Genomic DNA, 22,667 nt, shown 5'->3' with positions numbered 1-22,667 from the left:
ACCGCACCCTGCCTGTGTTTCAAGGACCTAAATGACTTGGTGCACTCAGCATAACCCACACTAATCTGTCTGTTCTCAAGCACAGTCCAAAAAGTGCCACAATGTACAATCACGCCACCCCTAAACCTAAGAAAGTGAAAAATACATAGCTTTGCACAATGCATTTGAAAGAGAGAACTTTTTTTAAATAATAAACTAAAGAAAAGTTGTACACTTTTTAAATTTGCACAAGGAGGAATGAACAAGGAGGAAGTAGGTTATGTATGAGGATGTCACAAATTCATATTAGCTGAGCTCTAGACTTAAGGTAGTGTTACATTTCCCTTCCAGGCTCTCGTTCCAATATGATTACAGATGACAACGGAAGGTAGCACTGCAGAGGCACAGCCCAAAGCCTCTTAAAACACATCTGTTTTGGTGACAACACTGTAGCGTTGTGGCAGCATTTGTCCAGGGTTTATCACAAATGGACACATTTGGGGCTTTACTTTGCAAGTCCTCTGTGCTCGGGGACTGATGTGTTTCAGAAATAAACTCTTGGAGGAAAACACTGTCTGTCTGGGGTAGCTAAATCATCTAAGGACCCTTGAGCCAGCTTTGTTTACAATTACTCAATCAAATAGACCAGACGTATTTGATAGTCCTATTCTTAGAATATCAGTGGGCCAGTCATGTAGCCATCTGTCTGACTCAGCCTCGCCAGATTCTTCCATTCACCCCCCTTTGGAGTGCCTTAGCACGTTAGCACAAAGCAGATCGTTGTGGTGATAGCACCAGCTAGCATCAGCAGGGCGGGACACAGTGCCAAGGCTTGGACTCAGGTTTCCGTGCCGACTGGGGGAATGAGGGCAAGGGCAGCTTTGCTGGTGTCAGTGTCACACACACGCAGACAAGCTCAGAAGGTTTTTGGGAATTAAACATGCTACTGGCCAATAGGCCACTCAGGACTACACAACTCATCAGAAACTGTCTGTTTGTTCATCTTTTTCAACAGTCCTTTTTTTCTTTTCTCTCCCCTTATCTTCCAGATGTTCCTCACAGTGTACCTCAGTAACAATGACCAGCATTTTACAGAGGTGCCCGTTACCCCGGAGACGCTGTGCCGGGACGTGGTGGACCTGTGCAAGGAACCAGGGGAAATGGAATGCCACCTGGCCGAGATGTGGCGTGGTTCCGGTGAGCATCTCATTTCCCTCCTGATGGCAAAGCTAACCTGGAGAAGGTTCCTGCCCTGCTAAGAACATGGCTTGAACCTAAAGTGGACTTCTACCTTCCTAACAGCATAGATATAGGAAATAGTTATGTGCATATATATATGCACATAACTATTTCCCAGTTAGAACATGGACAGGATTTCTTCCCTCTGAACAGCACCTGGAGAGGTTCAGCCTATCTAGACGCAGTGTGATATAGTGTAAACATTGGAAATGTAGAGTTAAAAGCATTTGGACTTCTTTTAGCCTTCACAGTCTTCTCTGAAGACGTTATCTGTACGGCTTTCCCTCTGGCATGCTAAAGAGGTTTGTTGTGCTAGTCCCCTATCAGCCCAATTAGCCAATGGCTTCTTAGACCCCCCCCCCCCCTCAAGTACCTGGATTTGGCAGCAGTTGCTATGAAACAGTGGGTTACTCAGCATCCTGAGGGGGGGGGGGGGAGATTTTGAGAAGTTTATAGTCTCGCAAAGTATCAATTGTCACAACCGTATAACCAGTTGAGTCACTGCTCCAAAGTATCTTAAATGTGTGGAAACGGCACGTTCATTGTGCTATAAAGATGAGACAATTGAGAGTTTTGTGGTTTATGGGCCTACGGAAGACTGCCAGCTGAAACCGTCAACAATAGATCGCTGTCTCGGCTCCAGGGCCGTCCACAGGAAGCTAAAGTGGAATTCGAAGTCCTGTTGAAACGAATCTCCTCAGAATGTAGGCTATGCTTACCTGCACTGCCGATGTGGTTCAACCGGATTCATGGAGGACACGTCCTCTCAACCTACTTTCCACTCAGAAAAAAACTCAGAACTGAACATTCTTCAGTTGCCTCCCCCCTAAAATGGATCTAAAGCTTATATACTTTGTCTAGTGTCATGCCTTCAGAACAGTAGGGAGGTAACATCCGAATGTAAAATATTACACCCGACCCTGTTTTCCACCTGCAATTGTATCTACCGTCTACAACCCTGTGACCCATATGTATTGTTATTTCAGGACTTTGTCATAGTGAGTGTGTGGGTGGGTGTGAATATATTTTTCTCCCTCTCTAACCCCTTGTTTTCCTCCCCAGAGCGGCCCGTGGGGGAGGGGGAGAGGATGCTGGACGTACTCCAGAAGTGGGGGCAGCACAGGGTCGAGGTGCGCTTCTTCCTGCGCCATGACCGAGCACCCAGCAGAGAGTCGGGTGAGGGTCCACTGTAGTTGGAGATGTGTGTGTGTGTGTGTGGGGGGGGGTTCCTTATGTAAATGCAAAGGCTTTATCACAGGACTTCGCCGGTAAAAACCCATACACCAGACACAGGAAACACCCCATCAGACAAGACCCTGCATAACGACCTAATTGAAGCGCTGCTCGACAGGAGGACTGAGAAACAGAAGTCTTCCACTAATTAGAAGTTGTTCTTCAAATCCCTGGACAAGCCTTATTTAGCTTAATGGTGGAGCTGTGTGTGTGCGCATGTGTGTAAAGCTGTCACCACATCCTCATAAGCTTGTTGCTGTTTAGTTGTGTAGGCACAACTAGACATATAGAAAGCAGTATTGGTCCCAAAGCTTTGTGGCCTTTCTCCTCAGGCCCCCCTGTTATATAACTAAGCCCTCCACTCCCCTCACAGCTTGAGTCTGGCACAGGGATTAGCCAGGCTGTTTTCCTTTCCACTTATCTTAGTCTCTTGTTTTTCACACACAGTTAGCTAACGGTACACACTGGTACTCTACCTGTTCTGCTCTGTCTTTCTCTAAACCTACTCCAAAAGTATTGTGACATGCTCTTTTTGGGAAGTTTGTGTGTTGGTTACTGTCAGGTTAGTAAGGTAAGCTGCCCCTCATATTTGGACTTAAGCAAATGCTTTTTTAGATTTTCCCCTCTTGTCATGAAGTTGAGCCATAGTCATATTTCTCCATATGCTAGTCCATGTTCGCTGCATGCGTCAAAGGTTGTCCAGAACCCTTACATAAGTGGCCAAGGACTGGTCATGAGCCAGAGCTTGAGGGATAAGATATAGTCTACTGGTCCACTTAAGCCCACAATACACCTATAGGACCTTCTCATAGAACATACAGACACACACAGCATGACTAGAGGCCAGAGAGTAAATCCTAAGATTATGAGCCGTCTCAAAGCAACACTGATCTCTTTGTGTTCCTTGAAGCGCTTAGCGCCTAGCTAACATTATGTTAGCCAGTCTGTTTGTGTAAGCTGTCTGTGACCTTTACCCCCCCCCCCCCCTCCCAGCAAGAACAGAAACAAGCTAGGTGTGGAGAGAGTGTGTTGGAGAGAGCGTGAGCGTGAGAGATTAAGGGAGAGAGGTTTCCCCTTCGCTCCTATCAGATATTCACCCGTTCTGTGGGCCAACTGAGCTCATGCCTTTGCTTTGAGTTATCTGAGCTTCAACAGTGTTTTCAGATGCTGAGTTTGGGCGGGACTGAAATCTGTCCGGGCTCAGTCTCTAACCGGGCCATGTTCCGTGTTGCCCTGCCAGGTGGCTCCAGGAGCTCGGAGCCAAAGAGGAACGGATTGAAGGCTCCTTCGGACAGAAGAATGGAGAACGGGGTGAGTTCAGATTTTTCTTGCTTCCAAAAAATACAAATACTATTAAAAAAAAAATATTTCGAAAAGGAACAATGTGATTTTATAGAGGTCCAACACGAAGTGTGCCAAGTCTTCCGCTGTGACAGACGGGACGGAGTTCAAAGAGAAACTGTTGATAAACATAGACGTGAGCTGTCTGTCCCACTCACAGCTCTGCAGCGTTCAAACTGTATGAGTCATCGACCGTCCTCTGAGTTGGCTTTGCTATGCCGCTGTTATTTTTCAAACTAGGCAGCTTCTTAAGAGAAAAAAAATGCACTGGTGCAGAGCTGGAGAACAGCGGACGAAAACAAGCTTGGTCACACGTATGACTGGTGATGCAATAAATGCACAACATGAGTCCCTATGTGCAATCGGTTGTGCACATTGCATGTACCTTGCAAGGTTATCTATACTAGCGTGCAATGCAATACAAAACTGTTGAATTAGTTAAATTGAGCAACTGTGGGTGTGTGTAGCATACATGATCTGCACTCTACAGTATTTAAGCTTTAGGGTGTGTGTATGTGTATTGGTGTGTGTGTGTGTGTTATAATGTTGACCCTCCCCCTCCAGGTGGCCCCCCGGATGGACATGACCCTGGCTGAGCTCCAGGAAATGGCTGCCAGACAGCAGCAACAGATAGACTCACAACAGCAACTCCTGGCCTCTAAGGTATGGGAAGGGGGGGAGGGGGGACTTGAAGCGACAAAACTGAGAGTGACAGGGAAGGTGATTGGAGAGCGAGGGAGATTAAATGAAGATAGGTGGTGCGATGGAGCTGAGAACAGAGAGAGAGAGATGGAGAGATGGAGGGGGGTGAGGGTGAGCCAGGCTGATTATGGGAGAATGACGAGGCGACGCAGCAGAACGAAGGATTCATAATGCAGGGAGTGAGGGAAGAAGCTGCTGGAAATGGCGACTGTCCCATTCAGTCATTCACACGTCTACCCATCCATCCATCCATCACTGTTAGTGCTCAGCATCAGTCAGGCTTCTCTTGCTCAGCACAACCCTCACGAGATCTTTAAACCTGCAGCAGGGACAACTTGATGACCGAGAAATGTGGAGGGTAATTTACCGTTTGACTGATTGTCCGGTACCAGCTTTTTGTCCTCGCTGAGTCGTCTTAAACCTTTTCCCGTCACTAATAGTGATTTAAGACTCCATCTATCCGATAGGCTTGTCTGGCCGTATACATCATATATTTTTGTTGTTGGTGAAAGTCATGCCGTTTTTTTGGAGAGAGATAGAGCTGTGGGTTCTCCCCTTGCTTACCTGGTGCACCTCAAAACGGCACTTGCAATTGTGCTGCCTGGCAATGTGTGTGCTTGTGTCAGTGGAGACTAGAGAAAGAGAAGGAATGTATCTTGAGGGCACTAGCCAAGTAAACATGCTGTCTGCTATGTCCATACACACACTCATACAATCACCTGGAAATTCCCCAGGGGTGTACATTGTATTTTCATGTGAAAGCTGCTTTTTAATGTCACGTGTACGACAAGTGATTTGGGCCAGACAGGACAGAGATGTAGACAAGGGAAGGAGTTACCAAATCGGTCAGCCATATTCCCAATACTATATTGTGTATGCTATATTCCTAATGCCCACCACTCCCCACCCTCCCCACCAGGAGCAGCGACTGCGCTACCTCAAGCAGCAGGAGCAGAGGCAGCAGCAGCAGGCCTCGGAGCAGGAGAGGCTCCAGCGCCTGCGGGAGAACGTGGAGAACCAGGAGAGCCGTCTGAAGAAGGTGCGGGGCCTCAAGGGCCAGGTGGAGCAGAAGCGCCTGAGCAATGGCAAGCTGGGTGAGCACTGAGCGAGCCCCCCCCCCCCCACACACACACACACGCTCGCGAGAGGAGGGGTTGGGTGGGCTGGATGGAAGGATGGACAGGGGGGGGGGGGATGTACGTGTTGACACGGATATAGCTAATTACACATTTCATGTTGCTTCCTCTATCTTTCTCCTTCCCTCCCTCCCTCCCCTGTGGTACAGTGGAGGAGATCGAGCAGATGAACAGCCTGTTCCAGCAGAAGCAGAAGGAGCTGGTTGTGGCCGTGTCCAAGGTTGAGGAGCTCAGCCGGCAGCTGGAGATGCTCAAGAACGGCAAGATGGATGCCTACCATGACAACCAGAGTTCTGTGGCTGAGCTCGACCGACTCTACAAGGAGCTCCAGGTGTGTGTATGTGTGTTTAGAGTATATCTGTATGTGGAAAGAGCGTGCATGTGTGCATTGTGTATGTGAAGTTCATGCACGCGCTTGTGGACGTGTTTTAACCTGACGTAAATCCCGTCCCCAGATGAGGAACAAGCTGAACCAGGAGCAGAACAGCAAGCTGCAGCAGCAGAGAGACAACCTGAACAAACGCAACCTGGAGGTGGCCTCCATGGACAAGCGGGTCAGCGAGCTCAGGGACCGTCTCTGGAAGAAAAAGGCTGCGCTGCAGCACAAGGAGAACCTGCCGGTGTGTAGAAAGACGCTGATATACACGTGTGTGTGTGTGTGTGTGTGTATACGAGCGTCTTTCTACGCTCATACATACACACACGCGCACATATATTCTCATCCACATGCACAGATGTGGAGAGACATACACGTTGAGTAGAATACCCATGTCCCTGTTTCCAAACACAACATGCTTTGACCATAGACATCCTTATCTTGCTTGATTTGGATTCGGTCTTTATCTTTGCCACGCTGGGTGTAAAAACTCATGCTGGTTGACGGTAGTCTCTCACAGGGCTCTCCCTAGTGGCTGGAGTGAGTATCAACATCCTGTTTGTGTGTGTGTTTACTCCCAAAAGCCTCAGATCCCTTGGCCTTCAGAGCCGGCCCACCCCAAAGTAAGACTCTTCTCCCCCTTTCCTCTTTTCAACCCGACTTTCTTCTGCACCAGGGAAAAAGACAATAAAAATTGAAAAAAACTCACAAAAGGGTTGTCCCACAAGGGGTGAGAAAACACTCCTCTGTGATCTTTTTCCATTGTTCTCGCCCCTCTGCCTGAACCAACCTGGTGACTGTGCTGATGGTGCCGTGTGGCTAGCCTGCCATCTCTGTTGACATTCCAGACTGTTCCAGGCACAAGGGGCTGTCCCACAGGAATGTCAGAGGGGGATCCTGATCCTTCTGTTGTACAGATACAAATGGGAAAGACACCAATCTACAGCGATGCTAGCCTATGTTTCTGGTCCAGTCTCTTTCTTTTCTATGTTTCCCCTCTTTTCCTTCTTTCCCTCTCTCCTTCGAGAAAGAGAGGAAATCTTCTATCCGCCTGTTTTCCACTCATTGCCATGGAACCTTCTGATCAACGTAAACAAACGTTGCTCCTTTTAAACGATTCTGAGAGGTGGGGAAAATTGTCAAGGTAGATTAAATCATCTTCAAGCGCACCAGATTAGGTGGAGAGGAGTAGGATCAAACACCTTTTAATGTTTTCGGGGATTTCTTTAGATGACACTTTCCAACTTGTATTTTAATCCAACTTATATTTTAATCAAACTAACTTCACATGGAGAATTCAAGAAAATCTTTCACTATGGTTGTGTAATTGTAAATTGTTAGGTATGACGATTGCCTAAAGGGTGCATGGTAAGAAAGTGCTGAGTCAAAGTTGCATTGTTACAGATTGAGATCTTGTCCTACACATTAGCTGTTCAAAGTGCCCACTAAAATGAAGAAAAAAAAAAGACAAACACATCCAACTCCATAACTTATAAATGATGAATTCAGGTTCTCAACTGATTACCTCACAGTAAAAGCAGCCTGGTTCAGTTCTTTATAGCGTAAAGTGTTGAGCGGGGGAGGTAAAGGCAAGTGCGCCGCCAGGAATTTTGGGCCCCATAAAAGAACAAAAAAAGTTTATCATTTCTATTAGTTAAAAAAATTTTTTGGGCCCCTTAGAAACATCATAACTTTTCCCCCCTATACGGCGCCCCTGGGTAAAGGTGTGCTCATGTGTGCGTGCTTGGGCGCGCTAAATAAGCCCCTGTGACAAGGATATTTACCGCCACTCTGCCTTGAATCATAATGAGCTGGGCTTTTTCACAACTGCACAAAGACACTGCTCTCTCGGCCACTCTCCTCGCCAACCAAACAGTGAGGGTCTGAACTGACATCACTCGCCAAGCATGCCCAACCACACCGAGAGAGGTGCCCAGAAAGATGCCTGTCTAGAATCTTCACAGTTGGGCCTACACATGCCAGGAGTTGATCAGAGAAGACTTTAGGGGCTTGAATTGGGAAAGGAGGCAGGGAGGGGAATAAAAAGGAGTTTGTCCAGTCAGTGTGTTTGAACTGTCGCTGCATTTTGTGTTTTTGTTTTCTCAAGAATGGCTATCCGGGTAAAGAGAGGGCTACAAAAGACGCTCTTCCTCAGGTAACTACTGCTGAAGTAATGTCACAGAACTCTTGTATGATCTCTTTAACATGACTCGGCAGAACAGAGTGACTGAGATTTACCGTTTCGGCCTCGACTCCCTAATGCAGGAGAGGAGCGGGTTTACGTAGTGTTTTTGTTTAGTTTTTTACTTAAATCTGCCTAATTGCATAAGATAGTTTTTTTTTTTTTGCACAAAACTTCAGATTTTCAATTAAGCTAAATTTGGGTAAAAGTATTATACTTCATTAGGCTTTATAATGTGGGGATTTGTTATTTTCTCCAACTCGGTGAAGGCTCTTTAAAATATGTTTAGAGATGATTGTATAACGGTTTGGTAGTGTAGTTTGGTTCTTCATCTACTGTGAAGCAAAGGGAGGTGACTCCATGAATTTTGATAGTGTCTATCTGCATATCTGTCTGGTTGCATCTTTTGTCTCCCTGCCTATTTTTCTTTTTCTGTCTACCGTATTCTTTTGGTCTGACTAACACATCCCCTCTGTCTTTCTCTCTCTCTCTCTCAATCCCTGCTCTCTCTCTCTCCCTCTCTCCCCTTTCTTCAGGTCCCCTCTGACAGTCAGGCAGGACAGCAGTCTGGCCCGTCCCGCGTGGCGGCGGTCGGCCCGTATATCCAGTCGTCCACCATGCCGCGCGGCCCTGTGAGGCACGATCTGCTGGTCAAGTCCGCCTACCCAGACGGCACCGCCACCCTGCCCTCCCAAGACCCCCACGCCAAGCCCAATACTGGTGAGAGAAACCCCTCCCTTTTACACACACACACACACACACACACATCCAAACCTCTTCCACCTCTCCAGCTGTCACCTCTTGGAGGCTCAACATGTGACAGGAAGTTCCCTCCCTCTGTAGGAGCAGAGGATCATGGGGTAGTGGGCACCTGCGACGTGACTCTAAGCTCAGAAGGTAGCCCATATTGCCGGTCCCGCAGGCAGCCTCTTTAACCGCTAACCCAGGATCGGAAAAGCCTGCTTAGGTCCTTGGATCTTGTAGGGAGATTCTAACCTTGGGTCATTGGTTAAGGACGGCTCTTACTCACTCTCTCTGTGCCTGAGCAGCCTTGAGGAGTTTGCTGTGTTGTGGTGCCCTCCTGTGGATGATATATTCTCTCTGCCCCTTTTGTTGTTTTCTTTTCCTCTTGGCTCTTCCCGCAATGGAAACTGTCCACCGGATGGTGTCCAAGTGCACATTCACGTGGGATTGGTCCTCGGTCTGAGGACGAATCCCAATACTCCCCCTTACCCCTTCCCCTTACCCCTTCCCCTTAGTTTTGCGCGTTCCCGTGAGAGCTAGTGGTGTCCCAATACTCTTTTGGAGCTAGGGGAAGGGCTAAGACTAAGGGGTATACACCCCTTAAAACCAAGTAAGATCGGGAGCTTACTTGAAACCTAGTTGTGTGAAAACTGCGCGACCGGCAACAATGGCGACCAAAATCATCCAGAGAGTCCGATAAATGTTATATTATCGGCTTAATTAATTGATAAAAAAATTATGACAGTCTTGTTTTGTGATATATACAGTGACGTGCGGTGATGTCAATAAGAGGGTAGGCACTGAGTTATGAAAGCCAGATTACCTAATTTATTGTTTAGGCTAGGCTACGTCAAAACAGTACGCACAAGCGCGGCACACATGCACGGTTGATATCAAGAAATGTCCAATCAGGATGACATATCTTACTCTCATGACATGACATATCGTAGTCTCTCTCTCGCACACGCACGCACGCACACACACACACACACCAATGTCCAGCATCAGAATGCAACCATCTTTATCCTTAACTATTGCACAGCGGCCAATTATGTTTGTCAGTCAGCAACAATGAGAACACACACTGCTCAATTGAATATGAAGTCAAATGGCTTGCAGTCGGCATTAATTCAACCAACTCAAAATGAAACCCAAAATAGTTTCTGACTCACCAATCGGTAGATTATGGATGGCAGTGTAGCCGCTGACTGCTAGCACAGCCACATATCTTTTTTGTCATACCAGTCCGTTTGAAACGAGCGGACAATTTTTGGTCCCTTTTGCTGGTGTAGTTCAGGCTAGGTTGGCATAGGGCCTCCCTCTTGCTAGCAACTCATTTTTGCCATTAAATCGAGCTTTGAAAAATGTCTTAGTTCTACGATATGGGGAGATACAGCTGCCGTCATTTTTACTTTGAATTTCGCGGGGGTTACACTTAGCTGGTGTAATGACGTCAGCTGCGCAAATGTCCAGTAATTTCTCGTTTTTAATTGGTCCATGTTTGATACGTAACGTTGATGATTACTGGCATAACATAGTTACGTGCAAAGGCACAGCAGAGTTGTGCTTTTCGACGTACATGTTAAAGAATACAGGATCGATTGAGTTTTTCGTTGTTGTCCGCAATGAATGGACAGTAAAAGCACTGCTTATTCTACCATTTTGTTGTATTTGATTATGCGTAACTGCTACATTTGTCATCGTAACGTCTAAACAATTGGAATAACACACATATTGCATATATACATCACAAGAATAATCAGTAAAAATACAAATATAAGTTTATTAAATACAATTATTTAATAAACATTTTTACGTTTGAAATTTGGCAGGGTAGGCAGTGCCTACCTTGCCTACCCTGACTGCACGTCACTGGTTATATACAGTCATGAACATATATATTTGCAACCATTTTCCTAATTGAAACGTTTCAAAAAATCGGGCCAAGGGGAAGGGGGAGTATTGGGATTCGGCCTAAGGGTAACCTATGACCCTAGATGGGATGTGGGGTTTGACTCGAGCCTGGCTGTGTCTTCTGTACCACATTTCACTGTGGTGTATTCTGTCACATTAAAGTATAACTTTTATAAGAGGACTTTTATACTGAAGGACTTTATCTCTCTGTCCTTGAATTGGGCTATTTGAATCAATGTCCTCAGACATTCTCGGGAGAGGACGAAAAGAGAGAGGAACGAGCACAACGGGTAGAATGTGGATTCAGGGGACGCCGGCGGAAATATCCCATTTAGAAAAAGCTTTCTGTTGTTCCTGTCCTCCTACAGGATGAGTCAGACTTACTCACGCACTCCTTCGCTCCCTCCCTCTTTCGCTCGCCAGCCCAGTCCTCCTTAAATAACTCCCTCTGTGTGCAGGGGGTGGGTGGTGGGTTGTCGTCAAAAACTGAATGAATGATCGGACTCCAAAAACGAGTTGTCATGAACATGACCCTGAATCGTTGGACCTTCCTTTTCTTCTGTCTTTTTTCCCTCCACTTCTCCTTACTGGGGCCTCATCTTTCTATTCTCTTGTTTGTGGAAGAAGAGCAAGAGTGAAAAGTAACGGGTTTTTACCCCAAGTCTGCTGTGATGTTGCGTTCACTTCCGCTCGACAAGACGATACACAGTGAGAAAGAAGAGGGCAGTCGGTGGGGTGGGGGTGGGGGGGGGGGGGGGGGTGGAGAGAGAACACTCTTCTCTCACTTCCCTCCAACCGAGTGGCGGACGGATAAGAGGGGTTCCTCTGGTGTTCCACTGGTGTCTCTGCCCCCTCCGCCCGGTCCGGCCCCCCACCTGGGATGCTTGCCCCTGGGATCCTGACCCAGAGGATGTGTAGGGCTACTGGAGGTCGGGAGATCTAAGACACCTCTGCTTTTTCTCTGGTGTTTGTTTTTTTTTTCCCCCTCTTGCGTCCTCTGTAGAAGCCATGTTCTTGCTTAAGCCTCTGAAAGAGCTGCGGGCCAAGAGAAAAGGTATTATCTCTCCTTGTGTGGTGTGTGTGTCATCTTCGTCATATAGGACGTGTGTGTGTTGCTTGCTTGTTCTTCGAGGTTCGTTGGTGCTTGGAACAAAAATAGGAAAAGGTCTGGTATTTTGATCGTGTTCCCTCCCTTCTTCATGTTTGCTTGGTTGCGCTGCCCATCTGTTAGAGCAGGTTGGTTGATTTCATGCTGTATGTCGTTTCTAAATGGGTCAAATTTAACAAATGCTTTACCTGGACTGCTGGAATGGTCGCATCCGGACTTGAGTGTGTGCGCATGTGTGTGTTTTAGGGTGAAGCGAAAGCTATTCAATCCTTGAGTCAGTAGCCAATACAGTCCATCCTAATGATCATGTGGGACAGCCTTTTTCATCAGTGTATGTCTTGAAAAACCAACTTCTAGATGTCTCTCTCTGTCTCTCTCCTTTCAGCCAAGCTGTCAGAGTGGGGTCCCCCAGGTTCTGAGTCTAACATCACGAGCCATGGTTCTGCCTCCACACTACCCAGAATGACCTCCCACCCCAGCCCCAACGCAGAGCAAGGTAACCCTCCACATACACATTCATGTACACGCTCATACACACTGGACACGACAACACACCACATGTTCCACGTGCATTTTTGGAAGTTTATGGTGGTGTGGATGTGCGCCCACAGATGAGAATGAGGTGCAGAAGAGGGACAGGCGGGTGCGCCCCTTCTCCATGTTTGAGCCCACGGAGTTGCCAGCTACGTCCCTTCGCAAGAACCAGAGTAGCGATGATCTTGTCAGGGACGCCCAGGTGAGAACTCTGCTACCACACACGTCAGGTCAGGTGTGGTTCCTAAACAGGCTTATGGCAAGAATTAAAGCAGCTCCACTGATTCCATGCGTTGGCAAGTGGCAATGTTATTCACAAAGGGACATTTAAATAGATTACAGCATGAACCAGGCCAATGACGTGGTTGGGAAACCCACCATTGAAATAGTATACAAATTCTGGATCTTGGCCACATATTGTGTGTTGTTGCTAACTACCATGGGTCTTTACCTAATTCGCCTTGAATTGAGTTTGTTCATACTTATGGCATTTGATGAGTTATTGTTTTTGCTTACTGTAAATCAACACAGAAGAGCATCTAAAAGCAGGGCTGATCATCTTATCTGCTCCTTTTCTGTTCTGCTCCATCCCCAGTCTGCTGCCAAGGGCCCGGTTAAGGTGCCCCCCCCGGTCCCCAGTAAACCCAAAGGCCCCCCTGGCGGCCCCTATGGCAAACCAGGCCTCAACACCGGAACCTTCCCCAAAGCCAAGCCTCAAGGCCCCCACGCCCAGAGGCCCCCGTCTCGCACTCCCCTGCCCTCATCCCAGAGCCAAACCCTTCCCCTGCCTTCCAAGCAGGACCCACCTCCTGCCGCAACGGTCAGACCCTTCACCCCCGAGCCGCCCTCCTCCAAGGAGGGCTCCGGCCAAGGCCAGAGCCTGAGGAAACCCCAGACCCTGGCTGCCAGCTCCATCTACTCCATGTACACCCAGCAGCCCATCCCAGGGAAGAGTTACCCCCCGGTGGTGCAGGGGGTGCTCTCCCGCTCCCAGAGCCGGGGTAATGGCTTTGTTAGTGGTAAGAACAACTCAAAACACTCATGCTTCCTGTGCGCTACCTACCTATCTGTTACTATGCTATTTTGTACACCTACTCCTATGCTACATTGTCCGTCCTTTACCAAGCAAAGCTCCATTATATTAATCTTCAAGCACCATTATGGGAGTCAAATTTGAAAGCTTGTAAGTCGAGAGATCCATCCAAGACTTGAAATGAAACATTAAGTCATGCTAACCCACTTTACATACACACATACACACACATTACCCCATATACATACAGACATGCAGATGTTCTCCTGTCTGTTGGTCCTGAGTCTTTTCTGGCTCAGCCAGAAACCACTCACACTATTGCACACAAGCATACTGTAGAAGTATTGTATATTGTCACACTCATACAAGAGCAGATTTACACACCACTGGCTAGCTTGGTGGTCAGGAGCGTAGCCATCTGCTCCACCTGTCTTCTTCAGGCAGAATTATGTTTCGAAACTCTGAAGCTGTGTACTGTCAGGCAGATCTTCTCAGAACAATACATTCTACTTTCTCAAACAGCTTGCTCGGTCGATGTTCACTCGCAAGAAATGGAATAATATACAGTCGTTTTTACAAATTCTGACCTATTTTCTGTCTGTGTGTTCAGTGTACGGCAAGCCCGTGATCCCAGGCGGTGGTTCCCAGCACCCAGAGAACCCCTATCTGGATCGTCCCTTCCCCGGCCCAGAGGCCGAGGTGGACCACGCTGTCCCCCAGGCCGGAGGCCCTACGGGCGAGGGCCAGCCAGAGGCGGAGCGCATTCCACGGCCCCTCAGCCCCACCAAGCTGCTGCCCTTCATCTCCAACCCTTACCGCCACCAGAGCGACGGGGATCTGGAGGCCCTCCGGAAGAAGCTCTACAACGCCCCCCGGCCCCTGAAGAAACGCAGCTCCATCACGGAGCCCGAGGGCCCCGCGGGGCCCAACATCCAGAAACTCCTCTACCAGAAGACCACACTGGCCGCTATGGAAACCACTGTCACCACGCCCACTACGCCTACCTATCCAGGAGAAGGGGAACGAGAGGGCGAGGCAGGGCATGCCATCCCGGGACCCCAGGCTGGTGGGGAGAGCAGCCAATCAGGAGTGACGCAAGAGGGGCTTTATATCCCCACCCCGGGACCGAATGCCACCCCAGTCCCGGCCGAGCAGACCCCCCCCACGGAAATTCCGGAGACAGACACAGAGGACATAATTCCCCCCCCTCCCCCATCACACCCTGCCCCCAGGCCCGAAGATGTCCTCTTCCCCCTACCGCCCACAATGGCCAGCGTTGAGGAGCCTATACCTTCCAACCCGCCCCCTCCACCAGAGTCCTTCATAGAGGAGTTCCCTCCCTACCCCCCACCCCCCTACCCCAGTGGGGCTGAACAGGAGGCTCTGGGGGAGGACACCTTCAACATGAAGGCCCCGGAGGTCACAGGACAGATCACACTGCCACCGGTAGGCCATGTCCTGTTCATGTTGGTGTGTTTGGGGTACCAGAGACCAGGTTCCTTCTGAGTTCAATGATGTCTAAAGCTTCAGTCAATCAGAATACTTGTCCTTATTCAGATACACTGTTAGCGTTCAGTGATGTACTGAGTACATAGCAGTGCCCCGTGCCAGTCCTGAGCCCCTAGCCTGTACTCTCACAGCTTAGTGTGTGTGTTCCTTCCCATGTTGTTTGTCAGGACCAGAAAGGGTCATGGGTTGTTGTGCTGGTCCAGACCTAACATGGCGACCTGTCCAGGCCTTTCTGTCACCAAGGTCAACCCCCTCTCTCCCCACTGTTATATAACCTTTTAGTACACGTATTGTTTGGGAAAGAGGCAGGTCCTGTTTAATTCTGCATAATCGGATGACACGCCCTCCCCCCCCACACGCACACACGCACGTCCAACACCTACCCCGATATGATGGCGTCATTACCAATCCGGTAAATAAACTCCATTGTTCCCTTAATGCCTCTATCAATCCCCTTCATAAGAGGGTTTACCACTAGGGATTCTGTCCTGGGACCCAGAGGGATATGAATGTTTTGACCCATTTCTGCCCCCCACCCCCCCTTACCAAACCTTATTCCCCCCCCTCCCCTTTGCAAAGGCCCCAAAGGGGTTTTTAGTTTTATAGAATGTAATCGGCTTGGGAATGACATTCAGCGAAACTAGTCAATTCCCACCCCTGTTCTATTGGTCAGTCGGCTTGATAGTGAGCCCTTAGCTGGAATGAGTCAGTTACCTTTCAACCTCCGCCGGGGGTGTGTATGTGTGTGTGGGACCCAGCGCCCTGCGTTGGTGGTCAGACCTGGGACAGGACCACACAAGTTATCATCCACAGCCTGGCCCCTGGGCACCTCTTGATGGCTCTGTGATATCATCAGGGTGGAAGCTGCAGAGCGCTCTTCTCACCCGTGTATGTCTGTGTGTGTGTGCGTTGGCACGTGCAGGGCAAGAGGACCAACCTACGTAAGTCGGGCTCGGAGCGCATCGACCACAGCATGCGGGTGAAGTTCAATCCCCTGGCGCTGCTGCTGGACTCGTCCCTGGAGGGGGAGTACGACCTAGTCCAGAGGATCATCTACGAGGTGAGACACAGTGGATACACATGTCTAAGCAGTTCCGAGATATCAATAGCAGTGCGTTGTATAGTTAACCTTGCTTAGAGTTATGCTGGATCTTTTTCCTGTACTCTGAAATGTGTTCTATATGTACTGTAGATTAAAATAATGTGGATACCTGTTTGTTGGACCTCTTTTTCCAAAATCATAGTCATTACTACTGTTATAGCAGAAAGTGAAGGCAAGTATAATGTAGAAGAGAAATGGGGACCAACTATGTATTAATTCCCATGATTTTGGAATGAGAGGTTCGATAATGTGAGAGTGCATTTTACAGCAGCTCAACATTTCTTCTCTGCCAGGTAGAGGATCCAAGCCTGCCCAATGATGAGGGCATTACTGCTCTCCATAATGCTGTTTGTGCCGGACACACAGAGATTGTGAAGTTCCTGGTGCAGTTCGGCGTTAACGTCAATGCAGCTGACAGCGACGGGTGGTGAGTTAAAAGCAACTTCACTTGCTCTGCATTGTTGCTGCTGTTGTTGAAACAACATGTGACTGGAGCTGGGAAATAAGTCTGCATGTCAGCAATTTTCTAATCACGCTAGGACGCAAAACTTTTTTTATATATATATATATTTATATAATGTGAAAGTTAAAGCGTTAAAAAGGTCACTCAATAGAATAAACATATTGTTTAAGGTCACAGAATACTCTGACAGAATAATCTGTCAGCAAAGTTGGTTGGTTAAGCCATGGCATATCTCTTCTAACTGATTTAAGGTACATACCACCATGCAAATAATCTTTCAAATAAGCAAAAATCAATAAACATTCAACAATTGTCACTACTTGAGGACCAAAATACCAGATCCTGTCACACTTAATGATTATAAATATCACATCAGTCTATCCATTAACATATCGTTTTTTCATATACTTCCCTTTTAACATTTACATTTTCCCCATTCCTCTGTCTTTTGCACCCCAGGACCCCCCTGCACTGCGCGGCGTCATGCAACAACGTGCAGGTGTGTAAGTTCCTGGTGGAGTCGGGGGCGGCCGTGTTCGCCATGACCTACAGTGACATGCAGACAGCAGCGGACAAGTGTGAGGAGATGGAGGAGGGCTACACCCAGTGCTCCCAGTTCCTCTATGGTCAGTGGAGATCAGTCATCATTAATCTTCTCTGTTTCACTCTTTGCTTATCTGGGCCGCTAACAGTGGTGAGGTGTGCATACAGTCATATGCAAACGTTTTGGTGCTCTGTTGAAAGTATGTATGTACATAAATGTTTCAGTGAACAATGGTTGCCCTGAGCTCTACAAGGTACAAATTGAAACTCCTTTCCGCACATTGTGTTACAAACATGTAATTCAAAAGATAACGATTTAGTGTAATGTCTCGCTTTATTATTATTGTAACATATTAAAACATGTCACAGTTCTTTTTTCGAAGTGCGCTCCAAAGGTTTTATAAAATTGTACTGAACTCTTTTAAAGTGTCACTTATGACGTAACTGCGTAGTTTAGTGGATGTACATGTGTGAGAATTTGATCATGGACCATGCTAACCTCACCCCTCTCTGCTTCAACCCCCCAGGTGTGCAGGAGAAGATGGGCATCATGAACAGGGGTGTGGTCTACGGCCTTTGGGACTACGGCAACGAGAACCTTGACGAGTTGGCGTTCCGTGAGGGTGACTGCATGACTATTATCCGCAGGGAGGACGAGGACGAGGTTGAGTGGTGGTGGGCACGTGCTGGCGATGTGGAGGGCTACATCCCCAGAAATCTCCTTGGGGTGAGTCTCAGAGCGCAGGGACCCCTGACCCCCCAGTTCAGTGGCTGCTTTATGTACATCAATCATTGCCATCGCTGTTCAGAATGATATGGAATGTATTCGCAAGTGCATGACTTTAGGAATGTCCATTCCACTGAACAAGATTTAACAAGCTACTGTTACATTCGATTTTACAGTTTAAATCAACATTCACAATGTATTCTCTATTGATGTTTAATATCAACCTAATAATGTTCCAGCTAGTGAAGTGTTAGCTAACTAGATGCTAAGCTAGCAAACTAAATGAATCATAAAAACAGAATTTCATAAATAATGAATACAAAATTGCCAACAGTGTTTATTTAGGATGCTCATTCTCAAATGTAACCTTCTTATACAAGTAGACAAGCAGAAGTAATGAACAGGAGAGCAGAGTGGAGCAAGTAAAAGGGCTGCAAGAGATGAGAGTGAAGAGAGGAAATGAAGCCATCAGATTGGGATGCTAAATGTGTTATAAACTTTTTTTTTAGGTCAAGTGTCATTTTATTTCATATTTGAAAAATTATTTCACATTTTCCATTCCGCACACGTGCACCACCCATGTAAAATTATAACCTTCACAGGGCTCTCAAGTTTTGAAGACAGGCAAGAGTGACATTCTCTCTCTCTCTCTCAATCTCTCTCTCTCTCTCTCAATCTCTCTCTCTCTCTCTCAATCTCTCTCTCTCAATCTCTTAATTAATTAATTGCTTTTTACCTGACATCTTTGAAAGGCGGCAATGATTAATGCATCCATGGCCAGGATATAATTGTAAAATATGACATTATTTTAAAAGTGACCCATAACATCGACAAACATTGCAAAACACTTAAATGTATTTAGTGCTAATAAATTAGTATACCTATTTGGAAAGAGATGTTTATAATGTGACAATATGTCAGTCATCGTGTGATAACGAAAATTTTGCTAGGCCTATTATATGTAACAGACAGAGTATTGCAAACTCCGTTAGAGGTATCGGGCCTATGTTCGTCCTGCACTGGATTGGAACCTGCCACCTCTGACATTCCCCAAGCACCACCACTACCAACTACGCCAATGAAAAGCTAGCACTGTGTCAATGCAGGTGGCGTTTTAAATACCTGAGGAGTCAGTTTCACCGATACACACTGGCTACATCTATGAACTACTTGTTCTGAGCAGGTGTTGTCAGTGAACAGGCTGTACAACTGTTGGTTAAGACACTCATGAAAAACTGATGCTAATTATCTGGGAAACATTTTCTAACAGCAGTCAAGTTGTCATTGTTTGTGTCAAACAAGTTGTGAATTTGTTGTAACATTAAAACAGGAGATCATGACTGTGCTCAAAGTGATGCTCGAGCTCCAGTGGTTTGCTTTGTAGGTGTACAAAACTTTCGGAAGACGTTGTAGCAGAATCACGAAAAATTACAGGATATGCTTTTTTCCATTGGTTGTTGCATTAAATCTTACTCAGATACAATGGTGCTATTTTCCGATTGGCTATTGTATAGACCCTTTCTTTTTTTTGAACCAGGGCAGACGCGCTTGATTCCTGCCGGTTCCATAGTGAGAGTTAGCCTGGCTGCCAGCCCAACTTCTCCCCGCTCAAAACAAATGTGGTCGGGAAGTTGGGTCTGGAGGGTCTGGTATTGGGGACCAACTACAGAAAACCAGAATCTGGGCAAACCAATGAAATTGCCAGGGCGGGCTTTATAATGATAATGATCAACAGTAACGTAATCACCCACGACACAAAAGAGCGCTTAAGTTGAATTCGTTTTGAACAAACATGGCTACCGCTGGAGATCTGGGATGTTATGATTCTGCCATCGAGCCTGTTTTAGAAGACATCGACAGCGCATTAATTTTGAAAGAGGAACAGAGACGCAATCAAGGCATTTGTCGATGGAAAATATGTTTTTGCCGTCCTTCCTACGGGATTCGGTAAAAGTTTAATTCATCAGCTGGCCCCGATGGTTGCGAAGAAGATGGGACACAATGAAAACCCAGTGGCCCAGTGTATTTTTGTACGCCCTTCGACTGGTTAGCTCCTGCCATTCCCACACAACAAAAGTGTAGTAGTTAGCGTTAGCTAGCTCTACAATTTACCGGAGCTAGGTCTGAATCTAGGAGCAAAACTGAGCACAGCTGCCAGCTGTAGGTATATGCAGGTAGCAACACTAGTGCAAAATAACTATTTAGCTGGTTCGCTCCATGATGCAGGGTAAGTAGGGCTCGTGAGACTGCTCACCAAAACGAACCCACTTGTTTAGCTAGCTAGACTAGACTTTTAGCTACGGTACTAATGCTGAGGTCTCTCTGATATCGCTGTCTGTCTTACTAGAACGATGTATCTATGCGTCGTTGCTAACGTGTGATGACGTTGTGACCTTAGGCTAGCACTGAGTTCCCTTGTGCCACACAAGGCACTTTTTGCCCGGAACTGCAACGGAACTTAAATCCCAATAGAAGCAATGTAATCGCTAACAAGATTAACACTTTTGACACTGACGTTGTCTATATTGTCCAAATATTGAGGGATCCTTAAGAGTGTGAAAAGAAAAAAATACTATATGAGAGAGAACAATGGTTGGGCTCGCCGAAGGCTTGCGCACACCCAATAAAACCAGGAAAATTATGGAAAAATTACAGATCAGAAAACATGTTCCATATAGTTTTCCCCTATTGTCAGATGTAAAAATGCCTTCTTTATGTTTTGCTCAACATTCTAAAATATCTAAGTAGTTAAGCAGTATTAGACAAGGTTTGGAATTATAAGATGATGCACCAGAAGTAAACTCCTACCAGCTACATAAGAGACACGAAAAGACATGGCCCCTATGACCTAAGCAGAGGAAATCAGCAAGACTGCCAATGATTTGATACAATGTATCAACTGCATGTTAACTTCCATTCTTTTCTACTGCAGCTGTACCCCAGGATCAAGCCCAGACAGAGGAGCCTTGCATAAGGACTGTTATACCTGGAACACCGCCTCTCAGAAGACAGACATGCTTTTGTCAAAGGCCACTCTAAACTGCTTTAAGAAAGGCCCCACGGTCAGATGAATGAACGTTATGAGACCAAACTACATGAAGGAGTTTCGAGCAACTATGAACTGTCCTCTTCCAAATTGGGCCTATCATAACCACTGACACTGGCCCTCGCCCAGGCACTTTTTTCTACTTCAACATAGAGGGAGCTTTCCACACATATTTTTCCAAGACCACTGTAGGTGTTTATGACACTAATGACTTTACGTTTCTTTTGTTTTTGTTGTATTGTTTTTACTCAGATTTAAGCCTCTGAAACGGTTTGTCTATAGACCAGAAGTATAATGTCAGGGGTACAAATGGAACAGTATTGTTTTTCTAAGTGATTTTAGTTTTTATAGTCTAGTTTAAACCTGTCTTTTCTTCTGGTTAACAGCCATTTTACTGTCTAGAGAGAGAGAGAGAGCTGGAACTGAATAGGGCACCAGAGAGTGAATGAGGGTGATATACAATGAACATGATTGTTACAGTAAGCTGTTATAAGTGTGTGTTTCTTGTTGTGTATACCATGACAATCTAACAGAGACTCTGTACTTTGACAATGATGTTTCCTGTGTTTTGTGACCATGTCCCTGTCTCTTCCTATCCACATTATACTGGAGAATTGTATTCAGCAGCAACCTCTACCTAGTTAAAAAAAATTATTATGATTAGTTGTATGTTCAGTAAGGCAGTGATGTTGAATGAGCTATTGCCATAAATGTGGTTGTCCATGATATCAGCATAACCTGTAAATGTTTTTAACGTTTTTCTCTGGGTTTATCGCTGTTTATAGCTCTGCTATAGAGATTATCTATCAAATTCACTTGTGTAACACAGTTGTTATACTGTCATAATCAAGCTTCACCTGGCCATGTTGTATTGAATGTTGTCTTAAACAGATTATATGGACTATTTTAAGGAAGACAGAAAGAGAGAAAATTACATTTAGAATAAGTCCAGAAACTCTTATCTGTGGATACGGATGTAGCATACTGTGAAAACAGGAAACCAGTGTCTTCTTTTCAAATCATGTGACCCCAGTAGCTGATCCCATCCAATTTATAGTATTTCAGTATGATCTTTACACATCACTGTCTACACCACAAATTTATTTATTTTTGTTACCTTCAATTATCACCTTTTTTCAAAACAATAACCACACATGTAGAATTGTGAACATTTACAATAAAATACTTTGTGTAATTATATCTGTGGCAGAACCTTACTGCATACTCTGACCACCAAAATACCAGTATTTATTCCTAGATACATTTATAATAGTATTTATAGTTTATTAAGAATTTAATATACATAACTGTTAGAACTCTGCATTTTTTATTCTTGATCTTTGTCAATGCATTATTCAATATACTGTGCTTCAGAAGTCCCATCTTGATAGGGAGAACTTGCCATTTCTACACTGCAAACATAGTTCTTTTGTGTTTTTAATCAAACAATCATTGAGGAAAAACCAATGTAAGCCCCTGTTTTTTCGTCAATGGACTAACATTACGTAGCTTCACACTGCACCGGGGACTTGACCAGGATGCCCACTCTCCCTTTCACTATTCACCATTTTCATTGAACCATTAGTAGCAGCCATCCGTTAGCTAAATAAAAAATAAATAAACACTAAACACACCACAAAATCAGCATTTACGCTGATGATTCATTACATCTACAAGAACCCCCATCATTGAAATGAACGGGACAGCACCTGACATCCAGTCTCTCGTCCAGCCTTCCACCCCCACCCGCCACCTA

At 46.2% G+C, this 22,667-nt stretch overlaps 1 protein-coding gene across 4 annotated transcripts in view; it reads left to right on the top strand.

Moving 5' to 3' along the window:
* The window catches only part of LOC124473527 (apoptosis-stimulating of p53 protein 2-like), a 29,692-nt gene extending 7,583 nt beyond the window's left edge, over positions 1–22,109 (top strand). The window contains exons 2-21 of one of the 4 annotated variants that reach the window (XM_047029051.1): positions 1,029–1,176; positions 2,281–2,394; positions 3,692–3,762; positions 4,357–4,455; positions 5,414–5,588; positions 5,780–5,961; positions 6,086–6,250; positions 6,591–6,629; positions 8,114–8,161; positions 8,725–8,908; positions 9,032–9,085; positions 12,340–12,450; positions 12,566–12,690; positions 13,084–13,507; positions 14,132–14,967; positions 15,953–16,090; positions 16,426–16,559; positions 17,055–17,221; positions 17,666–17,865; positions 20,798–22,109. In XM_047029051.1, the coding sequence (XP_046885007.1) occupies positions 1,029–1,176; positions 2,281–2,394; positions 3,692–3,762; positions 4,357–4,455; positions 5,414–5,588; positions 5,780–5,961; positions 6,086–6,250; positions 6,591–6,629; positions 8,114–8,161; positions 8,725–8,908; positions 9,032–9,085; positions 12,340–12,450; positions 12,566–12,690; positions 13,084–13,507; positions 14,132–14,967; positions 15,953–16,090; positions 16,426–16,559; positions 17,055–17,221; positions 17,666–17,865; positions 20,798–20,839 (3,456 nt within the window). In that variant the 3' untranslated portion in view covers positions 20,840–22,109. The remainder of the gene's footprint in view (positions 1–1,028; positions 1,177–2,280; positions 2,395–3,691; positions 3,763–4,356; positions 4,456–5,413; positions 5,589–5,779; positions 5,962–6,085; positions 6,251–6,590; positions 6,630–8,113; positions 8,162–8,724; positions 8,909–9,031; positions 9,086–12,339; positions 12,451–12,565; positions 12,691–13,083; positions 13,508–14,131; positions 14,968–15,952; positions 16,091–16,425; positions 16,560–17,054; positions 17,222–17,665; positions 17,866–20,797) is intronic. The other 3 variants (XM_047029052.1, XM_047029053.1, XM_047029054.1) reach the window with 3 other exon arrangements.
* Positions 22,110–22,667: the final 558 nt, after the last annotated feature.

Source organism: Hypomesus transpacificus, chromosome 11 (assembly GCF_021917145.1).
Source record: "Hypomesus transpacificus isolate Combined female chromosome 11, fHypTra1, whole genome shotgun sequence".
Lineage (NCBI taxonomy): Eukaryota > Metazoa > Chordata > Actinopteri > Osmeriformes > Osmeridae > Hypomesus > Hypomesus transpacificus.
This window is presented reverse-complemented; position numbering and strand designations above follow the sequence as displayed.